Raw genomic sequence first — 27088 nt, 5'->3', positions numbered from 1 at the left:
CTATGGCTCACGAGATGAATCTAACTCAAATGGGTTTCAAAGTTTATTATTTTGTTGATGATAACGTAGTTTAGACACTGATATTCTATTTATTATTTGAGAATGTAGTTGATATTTCACACTTCATGAATGGCTATCTAGTCTATTTTCACATATTTCTCCTGTTTTTTCATTGAGGGGAGCTACAATTTCTTCCAAAACTGCCATTCTGGGAATTGGGTTTTTCTCGAATTATCTAATACGGTCTTTATGTATATTTTTTTCATTGTGATACTGCATGGTACTTTTATGAAAAGGTATTTAAAAGTCTCAATTTTTTAACCAAAAAGGGAATATTCTATTTGCTTCTCGACGTGCAATATTACCCACTTCATAGGTTATTGTGTTAACTAGATGTACTTTTCTTGCATTGAAGTCTTTGTCCATTTGCGAAACGTGTAGCACTCACTTCCCATCAACTCTCATTCTGCTTGGGCAACATGCAACACCCATAACAAATGTAAATCGTGATAACATGACTAGACAAATGAATCCCTACTACAATCATGATTTAGTCTTAACCATTGTAAAAAGTCATGCACACACTATGGATGCACAAAATTAAATATGTGGCGTAGCCATTAACATCGAACACACAATCTTATTTAATGTATTTTCTTAGTGCTCACCTTGGGTTTTCTCCATTACCTCCAATTAGAAAATTACATATCACCTCCTCTTTGGTTTTGTTTCACCTTGGATTAATTGATTGGCATCATGACTTCTTCTAATGGCTAACACTCTAAGAGCTTTCTTTATACCTCCCAAATATCCTTTTAACATTTTTTCAAGTTGTTATAATTCAATTGGCTTGTTGACAAGCCCTGCCTGTATTCTTATATTAAACCAAGAAAAGTATTAGCATGTGGGATTCAAAACTTGTGTTTCCCATCTTGTGAGTGTCTTGATGTTTGAGAAATGCAATGTGTATGTTGTGAAGTGCAAAAATTATAAGTGACAAGAGAGGGCTAAGTGGATTTGGGCTCTTTTGCCTTGGGAAGGGCCCCAAAGCAAGCTAAGGAAATCCAAGAGTATTGCATTGTTTATGAGTTTTTTTCTTCCCTTTATTAAATAAGGCCATGTTTGTTCTGTGTTTGAATAGTGCTGCATGGAGTGAGCTTTTGCTTGGTTGGCTTGCTGTTATGTAGTATCAACAAGCTCATCTATTCTTTGCCAAAAACCTCAAAAACCATCTTCTCAACTAGGATACACATCGATGTGGAAAATACGGGTTTTTTTTAATGGAATACTTGTCCAAGTTTTTAAGGAGGAACAAAAGAAAAGAAGTGTTATGTTTGTTTGAAAACTCTTGGATGTAAACTTATAGCAAAGGTAGTACATGATGAATCATTTACATGTGTTGTGTTTTGGAATTAATGCCAATATTGTTGGGGGAAAGCATCATTAACTTAAACATCTCCATGTACCATCGGTGAAGATTTATTTTTTGTCTCACTAAAGTTGGCCACCACGAGTTACAACCTACATGATTAAAATTTGGGGCAATGGGAAGTTCATGGTAGGTTGGAAACCCTTGCTTGGTAAATTTTGTACTTTACACTTTGGGCTTAGTGTCAAAAGCAATACATGATTATTTCTAATGAGTGGTATGTAGGGTATTTTGTCATTCCATGTTTGCAATTTTTCAAAACATTGTATCAAGGACTACACACTTCTAAGAAAGCTCAACAATGCATGTGTTCAATACCTAAAGAAAATGTAATAGATATGTCTCGCTCTATAAAAACATGTGCGCATGTTGTTCCAAACATTTAGGTTCCAAATGCTTGGATTCCTCATTTTGTTGCTCTACAATGTATGCTCTATTGCTAGCAAGGGGGGGCACATCTTGTGTGTTTTTCAAAGGTTAGACCTCTAAACAATAAATCCCAATAAGACCTCATCTAAGGTTTCAAAAGAATGTAGACAAAACCATGAGCACCCACACCCATTTAAGACTCAACAAGAAATGCAATGTTGCATTTCTTTAATAGCTATAGGTATTGTCCCGTAAAAGTTTTTAATGGTTCCATGGATGTACCAACTATGGTGTTTAAACTTAAGAATATCTGATAAGTGCTTAAGTAGCAATATAATGTGGAGGCTAAATGTTTCACTATGGTGCAACAATGGGCTCCATGGTTACTTCAATTTGTTTTGTCCTTGGTTGCCACACAAATTGGATCTTGGATCTTGACAAACTTTAAGGGCAAGAATTTTCTTTAGATTATGGGACAAGTTAACTGTTCTCATGCTGTCAATTTTGCCTAGAGGAATGATGGCATTGTTATGGGATTGTAAAATAAACACACAAGGCCAATATGCTCGTCCTTGCCTTTGAAGCAACTCAAACCCTTTTTGTGTCTATCTTCCTTTGAATTTTGTGTCGTCTTTCTTGTAAAACTTGCGATTCTTAAATTAATCCTTTAATTATTATTACAAAAATTAACTCATGCTTATCCCGAACTCCTTCAATATGCATCAAGGACACCCACAATATTTCAATATGGAAGTTTGGAGGGTTGTCGCCTCACATAGGAGCGAGGCATTATGACATCTAACACTCCTAATTTTATCAAAAACCAACAAGATACATGAAACTAAGCATCCATCTTTGTTTCTGCATGCAATCTATAGGCTCTCTCCCCTTTTCACGACTCAATACTTAGGCCTTCACAATTTTTTACCCCTAGGCTATGATTAACCCTCCCACCATCACACAAGATGTCCCCATCTAAAACATCAACGGGACTTTAGAATCACATACAATGCAATTGATCTTTCCTGCCACATACTTGAGCATTACAAAACAATTCATTACAAACTTACTACTAGTTGCCACCACATTCGTTTTCTAATAGTTAATTTAGTGTCAATCAAAAGATATGAAAAAGGAGTATTAGCACAACCAGATAGTGTGCTCTTGTTCTATTAACTTAAACTCTCGTGCGCACATGTATTGCCAAATTTGTGAATTCTCTATGTTTTCATCCATTGCTAACAACTTTTTACAATTAGCTGATTGCCAACTTACATTTTCCGATTAGCTCACACATGTTTCACATAGTTGAATTAACATTATAATTGATAAAAATCATTATTGCATGCATATTACAACACACTCTGTTGTGCAAAACAAATCATAGACACATCCAATATGGATAAAACTGTGCTATTTTTTAATCAAGACAATTTATCATTGCCCAATCAAACAAACCTTACATAAATTTCTGAACTAACCTTTAATCACTTTTTTAAAATACAATTTTAAAGCCTCTCTCTTTCATTAAGCTCCTGTGCCAAACATATGTCATGCCTATCTCTAGGCTATCTTCATCTTCCATGGATGTATGATAAGTTAAGCAAATAGTATAATGTAGCATATGAGCAGATTGGTGCCCTATGAAAACTGTGTAACAACTGTATGCAATACTCATTTGTTTTAAGACATACTAAACACATTCGCTTGAGCAATAGAGCACCGTCCGTGATAATGCATATTCGTTTTATAAAAACTGGGAAGGGTTCCCACAACTGAATATAGATAAAGATATGCACAAAAAATCGAAGTCCATGGCAATTGTGATGCAGCCACCAGAACTTTCTAAGCCATCTACATCTACTATTGTCATTGTTGCAGACGTGACTTGCATTTCCTCCAGAATGCCTTATGCTTAATCAAGTCTGGATTTTATGTATAAACACTGAAGCAGAGATAAAGATCCTCAGCAGGTCGATACTAACAAATGTAAAATTTTCAAAAATGCACCAAAATCCTAACGCACCATGAATGCCAAGGAGTAAAGAATTACAAAGATGCCACAAATTTCTTCCACATAACTAGATGACTGCATTATGGATATCCCTACAAAGTACAGTAGCGAAGAGAGGTTAGAGAGGGGCTCCGGATCGGAAAAAGAGCACAAATGGAAAGAAACCTAGCCCTTCAGGATTAGAAAGTCTAGTCTCAATTCAAACAAGGAGGAAAAATAACAATACTGATCAAGTACATAGAGAAGCCGAGTCTCAGGTAGATATTATCACATTACCTGACAATTGGGAATATTGGATAGATACACTGCAATGCGCTGCTACAACACAGAAAATGACTGCATCAGCGAAACTAAGAGAAAATTATGACTCAATGCATCTTCATTGTGGGTACAACATAGAACCCTTACACAGTTCAACTCCAAACTCTTTAATAGGATGTGGCACTTATGAATACAAACCTTGCTTGCCAATCACAATTTCACTCTCTGCTGCAAATTCTTTGAAATCTTATTGACAGCTTCTAATGTCAGAGCTTCATGGACCTATGGAGGGAAGGGACCTAGGCATCAGTAACATAAACAATAATGCTGATTTGAAAAAACATTAAAGCAGATGCAGATCAACTGTAACATTAGGATCACGAGGGGATATTTTTTATTAATTTCTGATGCCCACACATGCTACAAAAATCACAGTAAATTACAAACACGAAACAGGAACACAACACTCAAAGGTGTGAAGTTGAAATAATTTTACAAGGGTATCATGGACTTGTTTGAAAGCATCACAAAAGTGCGCTGCATCTGCTCCATTGAGCTGCAAGCCAAACACTTTGCTTCAGACTTCAGCAATTTAATTAACACCTTACCTGGAAAGCCGAAACCCTATGTGCACTTCAATCTAGCTACATATATTTCCAACAATACATGCTCCAATCATCCAAATTTATAACCATCCAATAATCTCCACTTGGCATCTTGCTATATGTGGGCAAGCAACCATTACAAGATCGATGCAAATAACATATCCAGTGAGTTAAAGAGAAGCGATCTACCTTCTTCTCGACTGCGGCTTTGAGGCGTGGCCAGAAACTACCTGATGATCACTCAACACCACACTAAGTAAATAGCATAATTTGATTAGGAACAATCCAGTAGATCAGTTTGGTTTTTGGAAAATCCAGTTAGACGGTAGCTTCATGAAAATAAGCATACTTCAATACAGCAATGCATACAAATGGCATCAATCACAAAATGTCCTTATTTGAGTGTCATAGTGATCAATCGCATGCATGCACGCATACAAAACATCAGTGCACGCATACATGCATGTACCATCTATACCTAGCACATGAATGCGTGCCGACATGCATCCAAAATTCTCTTTGTGCATTGGCCTCATGTATGGGTGTTCATTGTGTGCGCACACACACATTCAGACAGATGTAGAAAGGTACAGTCCGTAGTCACAAGGAAACTTAAAGTTTGAATAGCCAAACACTTTCACAATACACATGCACACTTTTTTTTTGTGTGAAACAAGCGTGCGCGGGCATGCACGCACACAAAAAAACTTAAAATCATAAGTACTATGACTAGAATGAATTCCCTACTAGAAATTGGTAGCTACTTCAGACAAGTTCAAAAAGATTGAAAACAGAGAAGGGTACATTCAGGATTTGGGAAGTGGGGCGACACTGCAGAGAGTAGAAATAGAAGCCACTCCTAGATGGCAACCTCAGAATCCAGGGCATTGGAGAGGCTCAGGTAAACGGTCAAGCTTGGAGGGTGTATCTTTTCTTTAGAATAGGACATGAGAACAAAAGAGGGCAGGAGGCGATGTCAAAATCCAGGCCAATGGAGATCCGAGAACCTCAAGGCGACGGCCAAGCCCACTACCTAGTAGGCTGTAGGTGAGCTTGTACGAAGGATCTAAAACTTCTAACAAAGATAGAAACTCATAAGAAGAGAACTTAAAAAGGGAAAAGCAATGAGGTTATGTACTCCATATAGAGAAAACCCATGTGTGTGTCTGGGAGGGGAAGGGGTGGGAGCATACTAACTAATCTAACTACAAAGCAAGCAAAGGGAATAAAGGGAATGCTAGACCTCCAATTCTCAGTATTTTAGACTATGAACCACAGGCCTTTCAAAATTGTGGAGGCTCTAATTAAGGAGATAAAGACACCTTCCTTTTCCACATCTTGTGTAATCATCACAAAGACATTCCTTACACTCTCATGCCTTCACACATTAAAATAGAGCAGATCAAAGACCAAGCTAGCACCTACACTTGCCACCTCTTATGTGTGCTGCTGGGTACTAGATTCTCTCTCGGAAACATAAAAGAATCATTGTGGGCCAGAGTGACGGCAAGGCATCTGAAGCAAAAGCTGTGATAAAGCTCCAGGTTCAGGCAAGGAGAGATGCAGACGAAGCGATCGAAAAGATGCCCGTGTCAAACTCTGAGATGGCAAGAAAGGTGCCAAGTACCAATGTAGAAAAGAAAGTTCAGGCAGATTTAGAGAAGGGGGGTAGAACTAGCAGAAGGGGAAAGAGAGGAAGGAGGAAAGGGGGGGGGGGGCACGGGTCGTGAATTTCCAGGCTTTAGGAGTTTACCGGGACTGCCCTTAGCCTCCACTTGATTAAAACAGTTCAAAGGACACTTCAGTGCAATTAATTCCATGGGCCAACACAAGGGACTAAAGGTTAGAGAGAGGTAAAAGTAACTTTTCGCTAAAATAGCTCCAGAAGCCACGTTTAGCTAGCTAGCTTGGAAAGCAAGCAGAAAAGTCAAAATTTTCTTTCAAGCTGTTTCTCGACCACAGAAAGATAGAGAGAGAGAGAGAGAGAGAGAGAGAATATAATGGTGGACAGAAGTGAATTAAGTCGCATTCTGGGAAAGTGCTCCAAAGCTGTTCTATCACATCGCCTTGCTGATTTTTGACTACCAAGGCAGTCTGTGGGCTGTTGGTACCAGAAGCTCAAAAACAAAATTCGTTTTTGTGCCAGGAGCCTCCAGATCAGTTCGTTTTTGCTGAATGCCTGCTGTCATGCCTTCCCAGAGGCCCAAATCTGATTCTCACATCTTCCAAGATTTTCCAGGCCATATGCCTATCAAAATCGCACTTTTCCAGGCAGTTTAGAGTTTCCAGGAAACTCAATTTGCTTCCAGACTTGGCAATTCTCTTCCAGCAGGTTTTCCAAAGTTGTCTTTGCTGATTTTCATCTGCCCGGGTGCCAGAGATCTTGCCAGGGAATTTAGTTTTTCCATGCTTGCTATTTTCCCAGGGTTTCCCAAGCTTTCCGATCAATTGATTGCTTTTCAGGAGCTTTCCTACTACCTCAGAACCTTCAAATACATTTGCTTTGTGCAGCTAGCCTCAGGAACAGCCAGGTGTGGTTGTTTTGCTGGCCTCTATCTTGCTAGGACTCCCTTGACCGGTATTCAGAGCTAACAAGACAGATTGAGTTGTTTTGCTGGCCTCTGTCTTGCTAGGACTCCCTTGACGGGTATTCAGAGCTACCAAGCCGGATTGAGCCGGGTATCAGAGTTGATAGGTTAGAACCCTCAGCCAGATTCGCAAGATGGAATGTATGTAGGATGCCTTTTCTGTGTTTGCAAAAAGTGCCTATGAGCAGAATATTCAGTGGGCTATCTGTGAACCGATGCATTGCGGTGCCATTCTTGTATTTGCATGCCTTCTCAATAAAAGATATACCTAGATGAATCCAAGAACATTCCCAAACTCATCCTCTAAAAACAGAACATTTGCAAGTTTCAATCTCACGATAGTCAATCATAAGATTGAAAGCCATTAACTCCATCATGCATAGCAAGGACTGGCTACTATGACATCCCCACTGACGTCATAAACGCGCACTGAATAAAAGATAAAGAAATACCAAAAGGGGCGCTAAGTTTAGGGACAATCTCGTGTCTGGTGCAGGACGAGGGCAAACTAGCTCTTGGATGTTGTGCTGTAATAATTCTCTAAGTGGCTGTAATCATATTATTTGCTAGTTATTAATTGTTCACTATCCTTTGGGGTTTCCCGAAGGCCAGTTTCAGGGGTGGGGGGAAGAGAGAGAGAGAGAGAGAGAGAGAGAGAGAGAGAGGGGGGGGGGGAGTGTGTGCATGGACGTAGGAGGAGGGAGGAGGAGAGTAGGATAAGAATAGAGGTCACATCAATACGTGAGTATATGAGTGGTGGGTTCGAGACTTATATAGTCCCCTCCACAATTCCCAGAATCCCCTCTAAATTGGTCCCTTTTTCCACCATTCCAAAGGGAAAATGGACACACATAGCGATGGATTTCATCATGGGATTGCCTTCTGCAAATAGAGGATGGGACAGCATCTATGTCAGGTGGATTCACTGCCAAAACAAGCCCATTTCATACCCACCAAGTAGTAAGACCTCATATTCAACATCACAGGTTGCTTGGCAGTTCATTGATCAGGAGTTTAAGAATCATGGATTCCCTTAGGAAATTGTCAATGACAAAGATGCAGAATTTATGGGTCATTTCTGGCAGGAATTAGTAACAGCAGCGGCTACTTTACTCACAACTAGCACTGCATACTATCCTGAGACTGATGGTCAGTATGAAAGGGTGAACATGTTAGAAACATGGTGAGAGAGAGAGAGAGAGAGAGAGAGAGAGAGAGAGGCTAAGGAGTGAAGAAATGATACACAAATGTAGAAACCATGAAAGGCTCTCATTCATTCATCATCATCAAATGAGACAAGTGAAGTACAAGCTTTATATAGGCTACACACACACATACTTGCACCACATGCATATGGGATAAGTCCCATATTGACACGTGGCACTCACACATGACTCACACATGAACTAGTACTAGATCTCCTAGTACTACACATCTCACATCACAACTCCCACACACTCTTTGGCTATGATATCTCCAGCATCCCCCTTCAGAACAAAGAGTTTGAGACCCAACATGCAAGGAGTAGACCGCAATACTACAAAGAACAAGTCCAATTATCCAACACCTCCCGTGTCATAGTGACTTCTCAGTTAGCTTGCGACCGGCAAGGGCAAACCATCACTCGTCACCCCCCTTACCCTGAATTGGGTGGTCAATACTATCATACCAAAGTAAAAGACAAAACATTCATTTTTAGGGGACAACCTAGGCAAGAGTATAAAATCGGCGAGTATAAAATCGGCCTTTAATAAACAAAAGGGCAATGATCTTCTTCTACTAAGTCATAAACTTCATAAATAGCCACAATGCAAGCTTCAGTCATGACACGTCCCAGCACTCATGAAACCTCTGATCTGCAAGCAAACACAAGAACACACACAACGTGAGGAGACTGAGGAGGCTGCTCACCACCCAACCATGACATCTACGGGATGTGATCCCGAATCAGGAGATGTCCCCTCCGAGCCACGAGCTGAGCTACTGGAACGAACTCCCAACCAGCTCCTATCCAGCCTGGTGTCCCATACCACCAGGTGGCGCTGTGAAGCCTGGGACCTGCTGCTGGGTCTTGGGCTACGCTATGATGCAAGCGCGCGTCCGCGAATCAATCCAAGATCAGACCTAGCACCTGGGAACGAAACTTGCTCCCATCGGCTCTCTTGAGAACTGAACCTCTGGGCCCCTTATATAGACTCGGGCCCCAAGCGCCAAAAAGAGCGAAGACCTCTAACTGGTTCGTACCCTTGCCACTCAACCCAACAATCAAGCCTGCCTAGCTCTAAGCCTCCCCAGGCTACCTGAGCTAGTCTTGTGTACCCAGTACACGTCGGATACCAATCCGTGTACATGACATACTTCCCCTCCTCTAAGAACTCACTCCTAAGTTCGCTAAAAAATCGGAGAATGTCCTCTGGAGCTTCTGTAATGTCTCCCATGTTGCATCCTCCTCAACACGATCCTTCCACTTGATCTTGTATTCCGTGATAGTTCTATTACGAATCTGTCGTTCACGAAATTCAAGAATACACTCAGGTTCGTGTGGAATAAAAGTCAAATCTGTAACTTCTATTATTTCTTGAGGAGAAACAAGTTCATAATCCGCACCCAATACTTCTTTCAGTCTACTGACATGAAAGACTGCAATTCTAGTCGATATGCAACTGGTCCAATTCTTTTAATGACCTTGAACGGACCACAATATCTGGGGGATAACTTCGAAACCAAACCAATACTTAGGCTCTTGGATTCCTTGGGAATTCGCAAATATACCATGGTTCCTTCAGAGAACTCTCTAGGTGAACCATGTCTATTAGCATAAAATCTGTCCCGATCTTGGGCACTTCTAATAGACTCCTTGGCAAACTACAACATTTCCTGCATATCTAGCAAGAAGGTCTTTGCAGCATCATTTTGGATTCCCTTTAATTTAACCATAACTGGTGACTTAGGTTGAAACCCGTACATAAGCATAAAAGGACTGTAACCAGTACTCGAATGCTTTGCACTGTTATAAGCAAATTCTATCATAAGTAGATAATCTTCCCATGAAGACTATCTCTTAGAAACATATGCCCGAAGCATATCTTCAACCAATTGGTTGACCTTCTCTGTACTGCCATCGGATTGTGCATGATCTGAGGAACTTATACTTAGAGTAGTTTCTAACTTCTCAAAAACAAGTGTCCAAAAGTTACTTGTAAACTTTGAGTCCCTATCACTGACTATGTCAGAGGGCAAACCATACAGCTTAAACAAGTGGTCCACAAACTCGTGAGCCAGCTGAACAGCTGAAAGAGTTGTTCTAGTAGGTAAGAATCTCGCCATTTTCGTCAAACGGTCGACTATGACCCAAATGGAGTCATGGCCCTTGTGCATTCGAGACAAACCAGTAATAAAATCCATGGAAATACTTTCCCATTTATTACCTGGAATCTGCAATGGCTGTAATAAACCCGCACTTCTAAGGCGTTCTGCGTTAGTAACCTGACAAACCCGGCAACCTACCACATAGTTTTCAATAAATGTACGCATTTTAGGCCAATAAAAGGTATGCTTCACAAGAGACAAAGTCCGATGTATACCCGGATTTCCAGCACTAGGAGCATCATGACACTCCCAGAGAATCTTGGATCGAAATTCCAGAACATCTGGCACACAAATCTTTCCATTCCGGAACAGCAAGCCGTTCCTAATCATCCACTGACCTCCGGCCGCCTGTACCGTAGGTGGCACAATCCCTGAGTCCCGGTCAACCATGGAGCTCCCATCCTGAACTTTCTGCCAATACGAACTGAAATGACTATCAGTTGCGCAAAGCCCTCTCAAGGATTGAAATAGGTCTGAGGATATTTCTGTAAATGACATAGCATTTACAAACTTGACTCGACTTAAGGCATCCGCCACACTATTCAACGAACCCTTGCGATAACGTATTTCAAAATCAAAATCTTGCATTAATTCTGCCCATCTAGCTTTCCGTCCCCTCAAGTCAGACCCATCACACACATACTTGATTGACTGATGATCGGTCAATACAAGAAACTTCGAACCATACAAGTAGTGTCTCCAAACCTTAAGGGCATACACTACTGCATAGAGTTCTTTTTCTAGTGTGGGCCAACGATATTAGGTGTCGTCTAGCTTCTTACTCTCAAAAGCTACAGGTCTGCCCTCTTGGAATAGAGCTGCCCCAATCGCAAAATCGCTCGCATCGGCCTCTAAAACATAAGGCCGGGTAGGATCGGGTAATGCAAGAACAGGTGCTTCCTTGAGAGTTAACTTCAAGGTTTCAAAAGCCTTGTTCAATGCGTCATTCCAAGAGATCGGTTGGGTAGACCTACATCCACGACCTTTCAATATGTTTGTTAGGGGTGCCGTGATGTGTGAATAATCACGCATAGACTTCCGTAGAAATACCGTAAATCCTAGGAAAGAACGAAGTTGTTTCACAGTCTGAGGAATAGGTCATTCTAAAACCTTCTGGATACGATCCAGATCAATGCTAATACCTTCAGAAGAAATCTTGTCCTAAATAAATGATCTCCTTCATAAAGACATCACATTTACTCATCTTGGCATAGAGCTTATGCTGTCTTAGAATAACTAAGACAATCCCAAGATGTCCTATGTGATCCTCTAGCGTTCGGCTATATACTAAGATGTCATCTAAGAACACTACAACGAATTTGCCCAGAAAATCTCAGAACAAATCGTTCATCATTTGCTGGAAGGTGGCAGGAGCATTGGTCAAACCAAAAGGTAATACAAGAAACTCGTAGTGGCCATACCTAGTTCGGAATGCGGTTCTATCTATATGTTTAGCATAGATACGGATTTGGTGATAACCCGTACGCAAATCAATCTTAGTGAAATACTTCGCTCCGGCCAAACGGTCTATTAGATCATCGGAACGAGGTAGAGGGTATCAATTCTTAATTGTCACTTTATTCAATCGTTTATAATCTATGCACATTCTCCATGTCGAATCTTTTTTCTTTCTTAAGAGGATAGGTGCTCCCCAAGGTGATTTACTTGGGCAAATATAGCCCATATTCAAGTAATCCTATAGCTGTGAAGCTAACTCATCCTCCTCAAGCTGGCTCATCCTATAAGGTGGAACACTAATAGGTTGAGCCCCAAGTACTAAGTCTATGCGATGATCTACTGCCCGTTCTGGAGGTAAACCTTCCGGCAATTGAGCAGGGAATACATCAACAACGTTCTCAATTCACGGTATTTAAACACACTTAAATCATTCTTGTTATTAACAGAGACAACAAATGAAGAAAGCGGAATCAAAACACACTGATAGACATCATAATGAGAAGTGTTTAATATATTCCGAAGCTGCATCGCAAATACAATAGGTCCCTGAGAAGAGGGAATATTATCACATTGAATACAAAATTGGGTGTCCTTATCCAAAAACGAAAGAGTATGGTCCTTCCATACAATCCGAATATCGTGGGTTTTAAACCACTCTATTCCGACAATTAACAAGTCCACATGCTCCAAGCGCATGACATAGCACGCAAGAGCCGCTGTGTATTCTTGAATCCGGATATAAAGGGCTTCAATCTTGCGATCCCAAAACTGCTTCCCAGCTGGAAGCTGCACCTCATAGGTGTGATCGCTAGGTATCGTGGACAGCCCGATCTTCTGCACAAGTTTGTAATTAACAAAGTTGTGAGAGCTGCCCAGGTCAAAGAGAATGTGAACTCTTTGGTCCCTAACTTCTCCATAAACTCGTAAAACATCATGGAAACCAAATAACGAAGTATTAAAAGTGCAATTACAAGAAAGTAGGCAGATAATGACATTTACAGAAATACTTGTCATCGCAACTTGATTAGCTCCCTTGGCTTTGGAACCCGGACCCGCCTGGAGCTTCGATCCCGACGCTTGCTTCTGGTTCTTGCGCTTAGGACAATCATTCTTAGTGTGGCCCCCCTCCTCGCAAAAGAAGCAACGGCCCTCTTTCTTTAGCTTCAAGGTACGAAGGAAACGGACACGACCATTCTTCGCCTAAGTCAAATGTTTCTTGGAGGCGTTGTCTAGAGACTTCGTCTCCCCGGTACCAGTGGTAGACTGGAAGAACTTCCACTTGTTCTTCCCACCCGTGTCGGCAACTATGGTTCCCTTTGCACTGGCCATGGTATCATCATAAATACGCGCGTAATTCATGGCCTCTTGCAACGTGGTACACTTGTTGTTCTTGATCTATAACTTGTACGAGTCAGGCAAACCATCCACAAAGAAACCTAACAAGGTCATTGGATCCATCTTTGTAGCTCTGGTCTGCAAATCCCGAAACCTCTGAAGATAAACCTCAAAAGTTAGATTCAACTTGGACATATCGAGGGCTTTGAGCTTGCCTATGATATCGTAATCTTCCTCCTTCAAAAACTCTTTCCTGAAGACCCCTTCGAATTCTATCCATGTTGCAGGCTTGGGTTGGAGTTTCTTCCATCACAATAAAGCCTTTCCTGACATAAACCCAGCTGCAAGCTGTATTTTCTTATCATCTGGATAAGGGTGAAACTGGAAGTGTACTTGCCACTTGTGCAACCAAGTGTCAACAACCTCCTTGGTACGAGACTTCTGGTCTCCGAGAAAAGGATCTAGAGTGATGTTCGGACCTAACACTGAAGCCATGGCATCGACATGCGTGAGCACCTGAACAGTGCTAGTCAAAAGTGTGAGTGTAGTTTGAATCCCTAGGAGTTGCTGTGTCAATCCCGTTTGATTCGTGTTAACCTGCTCAAACTTTCCATCAAGAGCAATGGTGAATTCACTAAAGGCTTTTTTCCTAATCAGATCATTGTAGAGACCCTGGTCATCCTCCGCATGGTAGTTGATATCCTGGTCTTCCATCGCAAGCTCAGGGTCGACAGAATCAGCCATATCTGAAACCTGATCTGATGAAGGGAGTGGACTTGGAGAAGTGACAGGTGGGATCGGAGCTTAAAGGAGAGTGGAGCTGAGGAAAAAACTGTCCCGAGAGGAGGTGACGAAAGAAGAGAGGCTGGCCGATAAAAGAGGTACAAAGCTGACAATCAGCTCGAGTCAGTGAACCCTGAGACTCCCGCTGCTGGCTGTGCCGTACGGAAGTCTGTTGCAAGCCGTACCTAGGTGACGAAATCCGCCAGGGGTGTGGAGGGGTCTTCTTGTGCGCACTAGCATAAGCTGAGGCGGAACCTTGGTTTGGGAAATCTGCAAAATATGGGTGCTGGTCTGAATAATACAGGTTTTCCCAATGCTGGTAGTGTGGGAGATAGAGTGAGTGCAGCTGTCCCTTTTGCCCAGGCACCTGTATATGATAATTTGGCACCTCAAGGGAAGATGCAGGACTTTAAAGAGGCCGGTGCAGCCATAAAATTTGAGACATTTGGGATAAACTTAAGGCCTTGAGCCTTTTGCAGCAGATTGATGCAGCCTACACCGGCCGGAATTTCACAGAGTCATCCAAAATACGCCAAGCTGCAAGTTTTCTACAAGTTTTCTAAAGGGGAATGCGCTTCCGTGGTGGACCACTATGCTTATGCAAAACACCGCACCGCACTGGAAGATGGAGGACTTTAAAGAGGCCGGTGCAGCCCTAAAATTTGAGGCATTTAGGATAAACTTAAGGCCTTGAGCCTTTTGCAGCAGTTTGATGCAGCCTATACCGGCAGGAATTTCACAGAGTCATCCAAAATACACCATGCTGCAAGTTTTCTAAAGGGGAATGCACTTCAATGGTGGACCACTATGCTTATGCAAAACACCGCACCAAACACATGGGTAGGTTTCAAGCAGGTGTTTTTAGCTGCGTGGCTTACCACGACTTTTGAAGTGGATATCATGACAACTTGGCATGAGCTGAATTGCCGCAATTTAGAAGAGTATAACAGCAAGTTTTAGGCGGCTGTGTTGCCTATTAGCTCCTACCGGATTGTTCCTTTCACGAGTAGGTTGAGAAATATTGTTGCGGGCTGCCTAAGGAGTTGAGAGACTACTGCATGAAGACTGAAGTCTCCAATATGTCTCAGCTTATCGAGAATCCTAGCACGGCATATGCTTTGATGCAGGGGAGGACTTCTGCGTTCAAAGGTGGACAGAAGCAAGAATCTAAGAAAGATGACACAGATAAGAGATCTGGATTCTGATTTTCCAAAATAGAGAAGAAGGCTAATCGTCAAAAGGCTGCACTTGTTGCCGGGAGGCGACATTAAAAGGCAGCTGCGTATTTGAGTCCAGAGGAGCGAAAAATTCTCTATGAGAAAAAGATATATTTTAAATGCAAAGAACCAGGTCATGTATCTCGGGATTGCTCAAAGTGGAACGAGGAGAAGGCTGATGCAAGCAAAGGAGATCAGAAGGGGAAGAAACAGAAGACCATGGCTGGTTTGATGCCTGATGTGATCAGTGAACAGCCCCAGGGTGAGGAAACTGAGTTATGCAGAGCTTGGGGTAAGGTTCAGGATCAAACAGCCCTTGTTTTCTTGGATCTAGGTACAAAGGCCACTATTACTCCAAAGATGGCAGCGCGATTGGGCATTTGAGCCGAGGAGATGGGACCGAGCTGTGAAGCCAGTATGGCTAACCCGGAGTTCACCACTCCTGTCACACCTATCATAGGGAAGTTGCGCTTGCATATTCAGTCTTTCGTGGACAGCGAAGACTTTTATATTATGCCACTTGCAGGTTGTGACATTTTGTTGGGTATGCCATGGATGCATCGCTGGGATACGGTGATAGAAGCCAAGAAGAGAAAAATTACAGTTTCACATGAGGGAAAGACCCATGTAATTGATGCAAAATTGAAAGGGAAGTCTGTCCCAGTTATAATGGCTTCTGCCATTAATTCTGTAATGAAAAGCCATATTTCTACGTACATGGTTTTTGCTAAAGAGATACCCCCTGTAAATGAAGAGCATACTATTTCCTGTTTGGAAAAGTAAAGGGCTGTTTTTCTAACTGAATTTTCAGATTGCTTTTCTAATGAGTTGCCTAGTGAGCTTCCACCAGAAAGGCCGGAGGACCATGGGATTGACATCATACCTCGCAGTAGTCCACCCAATAAATCACCTTACAGAGTTAGTGCAGCACGGCAGGAGGAGATCATGAGCCAAATAACTGAACTTTTGGACAAGGGATTGATTCAACCTCGTTCATCGCCTTATTGCTCTCAAGTTCTGTTAGTTCAAAAGAAGGATGGTTCTTGGCGTATGTGTATTGATTACAGCGCCTTGAATAAGATCACCATTAAGAATCTATAACCAAGATAGATGATATTCTGGATAGTTTGAAGGGGGGAGCTGTTTTCAGCCACACTGATTTGAAGAGTGGGTACCATCAGGTTCGCATACGTCCATAAGATGTGCATAAGACAGCGTTCAGGACTTCTTTTGGGTTATATGAGTTTTTGGTTATGCCTTTCGGACTCACTAATGCTCCTGCCACCTTCAATCGTGTGAAGGACAGGATCTTTTGAGACCACAGAGCCTTCGTGGGTACATTCTTTGATGACATGATTGTGTTTTCGAAAGATGAGGAGGAGCATTGGGAGCATCTCGCGATTGTGTTTGCTCAGCTTAGGAAGCAGATGTTGTTCATAAACTCCAAAAAGAGTGAGTTTTTCATGGCTGAGATTCATTTTGGGACATTGTTTCCAAGGATGGGATTCGTATGGACCTTTTGGGCATTAACTAAGGCCCCTAGCCTGGTACCCTAGGCTAAATTCAGTGATAGTTAGATTGGACACTTCACCATCACAACCACGTCCCCGTGACAACTCATCCTCTAAAAACACAACATAGTGCAGTTTCAATCATATGATAGTCGCTCATAAGATTGAAAACCATAAACTCCATCACCTATAGCAGAGACTAGCTACTATGACATCCCTATTGATGTCGTCAGCACCCAATGGGTGTAGACCATAGTATAAAAATATGCTCTCACACATACAAATCTACACACCCACACATACTTGGGCATCCTTTTATACAAAGTCTTCGTACTGAGTTTCTATCGGCACTGCGAAGGAGAAGGGCAAACTCAGCCATGACAAAGGCTAGCACTAAAGGAGAAGGTCCCAAATGAGCATCAAAATCTAGCTGATAGGGCAACGCACCATTTAAGATAGAAAGAATTATCACAATACCGGCAGGCCGCAACTTGGACGAAAACTTCACAAGGACCCAAAGAATTTGCACGAGGTTCGTAGTTTCTTAGGTTTGTGTTCCTACTACCGTCGTTTTATCCGTCACTTTGCAAAAATTGCAGCCCCTATGCATGCACTTTCCAAGAACGAAAGACCTTTCCAGTGGACATAAGCGGAAGAATGACTCTTTTGAGGAGCTGAAGCGCAAGCTTACAACAGATCTGGTGCTGATTTTGCCTGACTCGAGGAAGTCTTTTCATGTGCATGCGGATGCTTGTGGTAAAAATGGTATTGGAACTATCCTCACACAAGATGGGCATCCCGTAGCTTATGAGAGTCGCATTTTACAGCCAGCTGAGTTACATTTACAGATTTATGAGAAGGAGATGTTGGCTGTACTTCATGCTTTATCCACTTGGAAACATTATCTATTGGGAGCTGATTTTACAATACAAACGGATCATCAGTCTTTGCGCTACAACCTGACGCAGTCTAAGATGTCCGAGAAGCACTTGAGGTGGGAAACTTCTTGTCATGTTCAAGGCAAAAAGAATGTGGTTGCAGATGCTTTGTCCAGGAAGCCACAAGTTTGAGCTGTGACAATCGCTTATCACAATGAGTTGAATATAGGATAATTATGTGGAAGATGAGCAATTTGCTCAAATATATGACCAGCTTAATAATGGACAAAGATACGAGCATTATGTGCTTAAGGATGGGTTTATGATGATGCATGGCAGGTTGTATGCAACTAAGCAGCTAAGGCAGAAGGTCATGAGTGAATGCCATGAACCACCATATGCAGGACATCGAGGTATTGATGCTACAATTAAGGCAGTGGAGCATTGGTCTACACTGCGTCGCGATGTTGAGGAGTATGTTCACACATGCAGAAGGTGAAGTATGATCGCAGGAAGACTCCTGGACAGCCTCGGGCACCTGCTGGAGGCAGCCCTACACGTCCGTATGGACGTCCGTCTGTTCACACGAAAGTTTTCAAAAAGTTAAAAAATGACTTCTGGCAATTCCTAGAGGTGCGTACTAGCCTTGGAACAGCTGAAACAGGCTTAAAACAGCTGAAAACAGGCTTGAAACAGGTCAAAAAACTGCACAAAAACAACTGAAAACGTCCAGCACAGTCTTCTCCTTCTCCCAAGCATGGAAGATGCTTCCAGGAGAGTGAGGGAGAGAGATGGTAGGTGGAGGGGAGCACATGCATTTGCATGCATTCCACTTGGCCCTTCATTAAAATCCTAACCACCATACCAAGGAAACGGTTGTTGTCCTTGGACCCAACTTTTAGACCCCTCTTTAAAGCCCCCCAGGACCTAGTGGTGCACCTAGACTTTGCCCCTAGGAACTTCTACGAAGTGTGCACTTCCTCTGGCCAATCCCTCACGACCAAACCATTACTACACTTGACCATGGTTAACCCTAAGTTAAGCGTGGGTTGAGATACAAAGATACTTTACTTCACTTTTCACGTCCCCGTGACAGAGTACCTCTTATTGACTCCAAATACATTCAGTTTAGAGGGATAACTCAAGGTTGAGGACCTTTATTGACTCAACACACAAAAACACATGGCATATAGGGTTTAGAAAGCCCAATCCATGTCACATGGGTCCTCAAGAGAGGCCGTGAACCACAGCTGTAAGAGTTTGCTCAAGTGGGATATCCCGTGCACACTCTTCATAAGGACATCCATCTTATCTTCATCATAAGGCGTGCTTTTCAAACTTGAAAGTTGTTGAACAAGAGATTGAAACTTTGCTAGATGATCACTCAACTCATCACTCTTCTCCATTTTCAAATCATAGAACTTGAGCTTCAAAGAGACTTTGGAGTTGGCGATTTTATTACCAAATAATGTCTCAAGGCGATCCCAAATCTCCTTAGCTGTTGGTTCAGAGAGTCAGCCAAGGAGGGCAATGGCTTTTGCGTTCAGCTGCTTCCAAAGCTTGTGTTATTGCTGACTAACTTTGTCGTCCTCAACATCCCAAACTCGTCACTGAGTCGATCTTATTGACTCAACCCCACATGCAAGTGCAACCGTGTAGAAACTGCCGACCAACAAGGAAATAGGTGCCTAAGAGCACCTAGAGCACTCCAAACATCTCGAGAATGGCACTGTTGGAGGCAGTTATGGAGGCAGCAAGCTATGCTGCTATGGAGGCGGCGGCGGCTGAGCAGAAACCCTCGGGTAGGAGCAACTGAAAGGAGGAGGCAGAATGAGGCAAGATTGAGGCGGTTGAGAGGAGGAGACTGCATAGACAGATTAGGGTTACAGCTGGAGATGATGATGACGTGGTAGGGCTGATTAGGGCAAGGCTAACCTACTCTGATACCATGTTAGAAACATGGTGAGAGAAAGAGAGAGAGAGAGAGAGAGAGAGAGAGAGAGAGAGAGAGGCTAGGGAGTGAAGAAATGATGCATAAATGTAGAAACCATGAAAGGCTTTCATTCATTGACCATCATCAAATGAGACAAGTGAAGTACAAGCCTTATATAGGCTACACACACACACACTTGCACCAAGTACATATGGGATAAGTCCCATAGTGACGTGTGGCACTCACACATGACTCACACATGAACCAGTACTAGATCACCTAGTACCACACATCACACATCACATCTCCCACACTCTTTGGCTATGATATCTCCAACAGAACAAATGGGTAGAGGAATGCTCAAGACACTCGGAGGTCGTGGGCTAAGTGCTTGCACTCACTGAATTCTTCCAAAACAGCACTAAGCATCTCTATATTGGAATAAGCCCATTTGAGGCAATGTATGGGTGCAAGTGGGAATGCCTTTCTAAATTGGTTGTGAAAAATCTGCAAGCACAGGACGACTTGGAAGGATAAAAAAGCCATGGGCTTTGATTTTTTTTCCTTTTGATCATTATTATCTGCATCAGCCTTCTCCTCTTTTCGCTTTGAAAAATCCCTGTATATGTGTCCCAGTTCCTTGCATTTAAAGCACTTCTTTTCTTCATACAAAGACATCAGCTCTTCTGAAGATAAATAAGCAGCCACCTTCTTATTCTTTTGCCGCTGCCCTGCAACAAACGCAGCTTTCTGGCGGTTGGCCTTCTTCTCTATCCTAAAAGGACGAGACCCAAACTTCTTCTCTATGTTGTCCTTCTTGACTTCGTGCTTCTGACCACCCTTGAATTCAGAAGTCTTTCCCCATCAAGGCATATGCTGTGCTAGCATTCTCAATCAATTGAGACGTGTTAGAAACGTTCGTTTTCGTACAGTAGTCTCTAAGCTCCTTTGGTAAGCCAAGCAATACTTCTCTACCTGCTCAAAGAAAGGGACATGCCGATAGGAGCTTACACGCAACAAAGCCACCCAAAATTTACTATTGTACTCGAGAATTCAATTCATGCCAAGCACTCATGATGTCAACCTTAGCCACCCAGCTGAAAACACTTGTTTAAAGCTTATCCAAGTAGAAGGTGCGGTGTTCTACATGAGCATAGTGGTCCACCACTGGGGAGCATTACCCTTCCGAAAACTTGCAGCCTGATGTATCTTAGATGACTCAAAAAAATTTCCTTAGAGTATACGCTGCATCAAACTGTTGGAGAAAGGTCAAAGCCTTAAGCTTATCCTGAGTACCACTAAACGTTTCAAATTTGACCGCAGCTCCAACTTCTTTATAGTCTTTCACTTTCCCTTTCGATGCCAAATTATCATATGCACGTGTTTGAGCAAAAGGAACAACAGCACTCACACTGTCTCTAGTACCAACACCATGAGGCAAAGCTGTATTATTCAGACCAGCTCTAGAATTTTGCATTAGGCATACCCGTTTGCATCCCTGTGGCTGCCCCAACATTTGCATACATTAAATTCTGTCCCATGGGCTGCACAATAGGCCGAAACCCCCCCATCTGACTTGTAGGCATACCATCAAATTGTGCTTGAGGACTGACCATTGCCTGAAAAACTGATCCTCCACCGAAATAACCCTGTTGCACAAGGGGTGCAATAACTCCTTGCCGTCCGAAAACTATACACTGAAAATTATTGCCTTGATTCAGGCCCGAATAACATTAGATTGTTGCAAACCATAGGGGTTTTGTAAGGGCCAATCCTGAGAATTCACATGCGGTCTCTTGTTAACTTCGAACTCCTTATCCACATCATCGAACTTCCTTTCCCTTGGCTCGTTTCAGAATTCAGAATCTTCTGAAGACGAGGGTCCTGAGAAAAAGCACTCATAACGCTCTGCAACAGTGCCTTGAAGAAATCCATGTCCTCCTCGTCGGTATTGTCAACCTGATGCTCAAAAACATGCTGGGATCCCTCTCACACCCCAATCATCAGTAGGGGTCTGTGACATCCTCTCTTCCTATTCCTCTTCTGTGAGGGTCAAAGATCTCTCCCTGTGGGACATATTTACTGGACTGTATGCTGTATCCTTTGCCTAGTCTGCTAGACTTGCACCAAGCCAACCACAGGCTCACCTCTTGAAAAAGTTAGGTGGAGCCCGGCAATGGAACCATGAAACCAGCCTTCACTAATCAAAGGGTGGTAAGATCCACTTTAACCACAGCATACACAGTAAATAATCAAATTATTAATCACCACAAATTAAATCACAGGAAGCTAGAGCGCTCCTACTCAGAAACAAAGACACCTACTGGCCCCAAACACTGGCGCCCCTTGCGATATTTCTTTAATATTCATATAAAGCCAAGAGGCTGAGTACAAGATCTCCTAAAAGCTGCACCACAAGCAAACCACTGCCCACAAACTTCCAATATCCTGCACCCCCTGCAATTCCAGCTCAACTTTATATGGCGAACATGCATCCAATCACTAGGCAATCACACACTCTTCCTTCCGACCAAGCGTGCAACAGCACCCAAAGGCATAAACTAATTGTCTACTTACTGCACCTGCACAACCAAGTGCCAAGTGCCCAACCAGCCAAACACGGCCAAACAATTGCAGAAAAGCCAACGACAACCAAAACTCTGGCACAACCAGCTAGGAAACCCTTCCAAAACAGGTCGCCCCTATCTGTAGTCACCCTGGCCACTGCCCAACAGCATAAATCAACCTTCCTCTGCCTGGAAACAATACCAAATGCATATAACCAGCCTACAACCAGTCCAGAAACAGCAAAGCAGGCAAAACAAAACTAACCTTCCTCTACCTAGAATCCACAGGAATCAAAACGTCTGGGCTGGAAAACCCTAAATCCAGCAAAGAATTGATGATTCAGCCCTGGCGCAGCCCAAAGGCAGCTCCAAAACAAGTCGCCCCACCTGGAAAAGGTCCCGAAATCAACAGCAACGGACAGAAATCAGCCAAGAGTCAGTTCGCCACACTTTCTGGTGCCTGTCTGCAACCCGAGAAGCAGCAAAACAGGTCACCTCTTCTCCTAGAGCCCGGAAATCAACGAGATCAGCCTGTAGAAGAAATCGCAGCACTTCGGGAGCCTAGGAACAGCGAAAACCAGCCTATAAAGAAATCGCAACACTTCCTGCTCAGCTTCGGGCAGCAGAAACAGCATCCAGATAAGTCGCCCTGCTTCCTCGAGGTCACCAGCAGCAGCATAAGTCCAAAGCTCAGCCAGAAAACAGGTCAACAAGCTCCACGCACACTCTAGGGAAAATTGCGATGGATTTTCTCTCTTCCTGGCCTGATTTTGGCCTCCTGCATGCCAAACAGGTGTCCTGTGCTGCTTTTGGAGTCCCGTGCAAAAAAAAAGCAAATTTTAATTGCACCACTCTTTTGCCCCTCTGTTGCACACACTGGTCCTAGGAATTAATAGCCTAGCAATTCACCTGCACATTCACAATCTCCAAGGGCCCACTAGGAATTTAATTCCCCAAGTCCCGCACACGTGGCAGACTTCCGTGCCCCAGAGGCCCAAGGCGACTTCACATGCTAATTACGTGAGTCGCAAATCAAAATTCCCATAACCTCGTGACACAAGCACCTTTCTAACCAGCCCCAGTATGTGGGCTTATGCCCCTACATGTCTTGCCCACATGGCCACCTAGATGAGGCCAAGAGCATTAAATTTTTCAGCACCTTGAACATAGGATAAGTACAAATGGATTGTAGATTGATGAGGAAAAAGTCCAAAGGACTAAGGAGTGGTTGAATCCTAAAAGGGTCAGCTAAGTTAAATGATAGTTAAAATATATGGGCTCTTTTTGTAAGTTAGTCAGAGATTGTGCAAAAATTGCTGACCTATTGAATCCTTCATGTGATACACTGAAGGAAAGGCATGCCAAGTCCATCCAACTAGAACTATTAAGGGTTCTGAACTCTAGAGCATTTAATTACCACTACACCCATTCAAGGAAAATGCTAGTGACTACACCACATACATAGGTTCTAGGATGGTAGGGATGTGGCTTTTGAAAGCAAAAAGCTTTTCAATACCAAACTAATGTACATACAAAAGAGAACTCCTGGGAGTTATCCATGCAGTAAAGATTTGGAGAGACCATTTGTACGGTGCCGGACCATTATTTATATATACCTTTGTAAGACTATAATATACCCAATCGTACAAATTCAGATTTTTGTTGTTCTAAAGTCTAGCTGTTGAGGCTTCTACACCCACATAAGATATTGAACAGTTGATCACCACTTGGATCAAAATTCAAAAATTTTGCACCTCCACTAAGGTGATAGAAAAATATACCTTTGTAAGACTAGAATGAATCCCACTGTACAACTTCAGATTTTTGTTGTTCTGAAGTCTAGCTGTTGGGGTTCTACACCCGCGTAAGATATTTTGATATAGCTGAACAGCTGATCACCACTTGGACGAAAATTCAAAGAACTTGCATATAGTTGAGCAGCTTATAACCACTTGGACCATCATTCACTGAGTATGCATACAAGCAGCCAGACTTAGGTCCGGCACACTAGGTGGGTCAAGCTCATGCATGAGTTTTGACTTTGAGATACAAGCCTCCAATAGGGTTAAGAAGAATCTTGAAGGTAAAAAACATTTCCTTCACACGCTTCACCAAACACGCTAGAAAATTGCTATTTTCTTTTAGCTCCACCCATTTTGACTTTTTGCATTTGTAAATCTCGTACACGTGCATACGTGTGCGTGCGCGCACTCGCAGGCGCATGTTCACTACTGTATATAGGTGATTTGATAGCAGCTACTTGCTATTTCTCATGGCCACTATATGAAGCTCCCAGATTCCCATGTCCGTCCACATAAAAAAGACAATTATTGCTACAGGGTGGAGTTAATTTACAGTATCTTGACCAAGATCACTAACATGATGTACCTGAAAAAAACACTCTTTGCAGGAGCAGATCATCATCAAGACCAAAACAAAAAAAGTTGTCATATACTTAATCCTCCAGAAATTATTGCTACAGGGTGGAGTTGTCTTGGGCTCTCAAAATTTTAGCAAATAACAGTTTCCGACACCAGATTAAAATAAGGAGAACAGGAGCCATGATCAACAACAAACCCAGACTTAGGTGCCCCTACTTTCATTCTCCTGAATTTTTTGCCTCCCGTTTCCTGCCAAGGTGTACTGAACCCGATTCTCTTGAAAATGTAGAACTGGCTGTTTCCAAAAGTAAAAACAAGAAACCATTTGAGCAACCTGGGTTTCAAGAGTTTCCTCCAAAAGCATTTAGCAAGCCACAATACCTTCACAGACGTAACGACGTCAGCTGCTGACTTTTCATCTTGGCCTACACCTGCTAAACTAGATTTTCCACGATGGTCATCTTCCTGCGGCCAGCAGAAAAACAAGACCCTAAACGTGTAAATACAATGCTAATACCAAGAGGGGACAAAAAAGCCATTCAGTGATGTAGCTAAATCGTTTGCGCATCGTTCATAGATTCCTTGGTCATTATTTGAAACTACTATTTACACTGCTGTGTAAAGGACATCCGTCCCTCATTTGGCCACAGGAACGAAGGTTCGAGTTTTCAAAAACCGCTCACGTTTATAAAACAATTCTAGACTCAAAAACACAATCAAAATCAATTAAAACTTTAATCCCAGCCGGAATTCACGACTTGAGGTACGATCTTGGTTCCACCAATATGCACAGTCCGTTGGCGAGTGAACGGTTTGCACGACTTTCTAAATGCACGTCTAGAGCAATCATGTCACCATTTTTATGCGGTGTCGTTCGCTCTATAATTTCCTTGCACATTGAAGCCAATAACATTCTAAACCAAAATCTCTAGGTGACGAAACTCCCCTAACCATTTTCTTGCGAAAAGAACTTACGCAATAAGAGGCGGAACGGACAGTGGGAAAAAGGTCTAGCAGTCGACGGAACTGTTGTTCGTCCATATCGTTGTCCCCTGGAGATGCAATGGTGGGGCGGGCGAGAGGGGAAGCCCAATCAGAGTCGGAATCCCACAACGAGGACATACGAGATTCCGCCCCTCTGACACCAAACACCAATATAAGCTCAATACGTTGCCAAAAACAACCGATGCATGTTCCCAAAATATCTGATCAGAACAGGCTGAATGAAATCGTGTGCACGAAACGATTGTCCCTCAATCCATGCAAAATCCTTCTAAAATCAAGCAAACGAGATTCGAATCACTTCTTGGCGACACAGGTCATGTGATTTTTTATATCCAAAGGAGAACCGGTGAAAATCCTACATGCTTCGCCAATCTCAATCATACCTTAGAACAAGCTACTGGTCCGCGATATCAACAATCCATTCTCGCTGATCGATAGATTGGTCCTTTATTAGAAATTCCCGGTGATTAGGGTAATCACCTCCCTCGAATAAGTAAAGGAATTTGGAGCTTAGTGCAAGTAAACAAAAGAGATTACCTAAGCTTTGCATGTGAGAGAGGAGGGAGAGAGAGACCCACACACCCACACACAACATAGAGCTCTTAGCACCATTAAGTGGCAAAGGCTATGGCGTTAAGAATTCTTGCACTAAAGATTTATTCATGGGGTAGCATACATGATGCTATACTAAATCTCTTAGTGTTATGACCAAAGCTTCATTCGATTGAATTTGGACACACAGAAGGCTTATGACTCTGTCAACAACTGGTCATTTATTATTAAGATGATGGAGAAACTTGGGTTTTGAGGCTTTGAAGATGGTTTTTGTAGTGTGATGAAAACTTAATGGTTCAGCTATTGTTTCAATTAATGGCTACTTCTACGATCAATTCCCACTACATCGGTCTTTCCATCAGGGATGTCCTCTTGCTCCGCTTTTATTTGCTATCGTCTCTTACGTTAGCTTGATTTTCACACTGCTAGTGGTTCTTTGCATGGACTACCTTTACCTAATGGCTTTGTGTTTTCCTTGCAATTCTTTGCTAATAATAACACTAATGAATTCCTAGCTGATCAACACGATTTTGGATAAGCTCATGAAAATTTATTCGGTCTTTGTTGAAGTGTCAAATTCAATTATATATGCCACTAAGTTGTATCTAGGCTAGCATTCTACTCTATGTTGGTTGTCTCGATATCAGTTCGCACAAATCATATTTGGGTCAGTTTTTGGTTATCTAGGATGCCCTATGGGCATTAGTATATCCTTGTCACAAAGGCTAGATTAGGCACTATCAAAAGCTCATGCTGAATTCCATTGCTTGGTCAGTTGATTGTTCTGAAGCATATTCTTTCACCTATGTTGGTTTATGTATGCACAGTTC

At 42.5% G+C, this 27088-nt stretch overlaps 1 protein-coding gene across 5 annotated transcripts; it reads right to left on the bottom strand.

Annotated features, from left to right (window-relative positions):
* Positions 1-3534: 3534 nt before the first annotated feature.
* LOC147906268 (octanoyltransferase) lies at positions 3535-26251 on the bottom strand. Of its 5 annotated transcripts, none has more exons than XR_015542014.1 (9): positions 26087-26251; positions 25674-25836; positions 25080-25163; positions 24915-24993; positions 4868-4908; positions 4570-4629; positions 4272-4355; positions 4089-4130; positions 3535-3904 (listed from the first exon to the last, which is right to left on the bottom strand). XR_015542014.1 is itself a non-coding variant. In XM_087383931.1 (8 exons), the coding sequence occupies exons 2-7, from the start codon at positions 25818-25820 to the stop codon at positions 4284-4286; spliced, it is 483 nt and encodes a 160-aa protein (XP_087240057.1). In that variant the 5' UTR covers positions 25821-25836; positions 26087-26251; the 3' UTR covers positions 3535-3904; positions 4272-4283. The 5 variants fall into 5 exon arrangements, 1 of the variants encoding a protein (XP_087240057.1); XR_015542007.1 differs by having other exon boundaries at positions 4089-4127; XR_015542010.1 differs by lacking the exon at positions 26087-26251 and adding an exon at positions 26063-26086 and having other exon boundaries at positions 4089-4127.
* Between the last annotated feature and the right edge of the window lie 837 nt (positions 26252-27088).

The sequence above is a fragment of the Dipteris shenzhenensis genome, chromosome 1 (genome assembly GCF_047967505.1).
Source record: "Dipteris shenzhenensis isolate YYH24624 ecotype China chromosome 1, Dip_SZ_1.0, whole genome shotgun sequence".
NCBI lineage: Eukaryota > Viridiplantae > Streptophyta > Polypodiopsida > Gleicheniales > Dipteridaceae > Dipteris > Dipteris shenzhenensis.
The sequence above is the reverse complement of the archived record's forward strand: the minus strand, read 5'-3'. Positions and strand labels throughout refer to the sequence as shown.

Excerpts from the sequence above, each read along its gene's own strand:
- LOC147906268 (XM_087383931.1), bottom strand. The coding sequence starts at position 25,820 with ATGTCCTCGTTGTGGGATTCCGACTCTGATTGGGCTTCCCCTCTCGCC. Across the intron at positions 25,164-25,673 it reads TCCGTTCCGCCTCTTATTGC|GAAGATGACCATCGTGGAAA; the intron begins GTAAGTTCTTTT and ends TGCTGGCCGCAG. Across the intron at positions 4,356-4,569 it reads AACAAGTCCATGATACCCTT|GTCCATGAAGCTCTGACATT; the intron begins GTAAAATTATTT and ends TTCCCTCCATAG.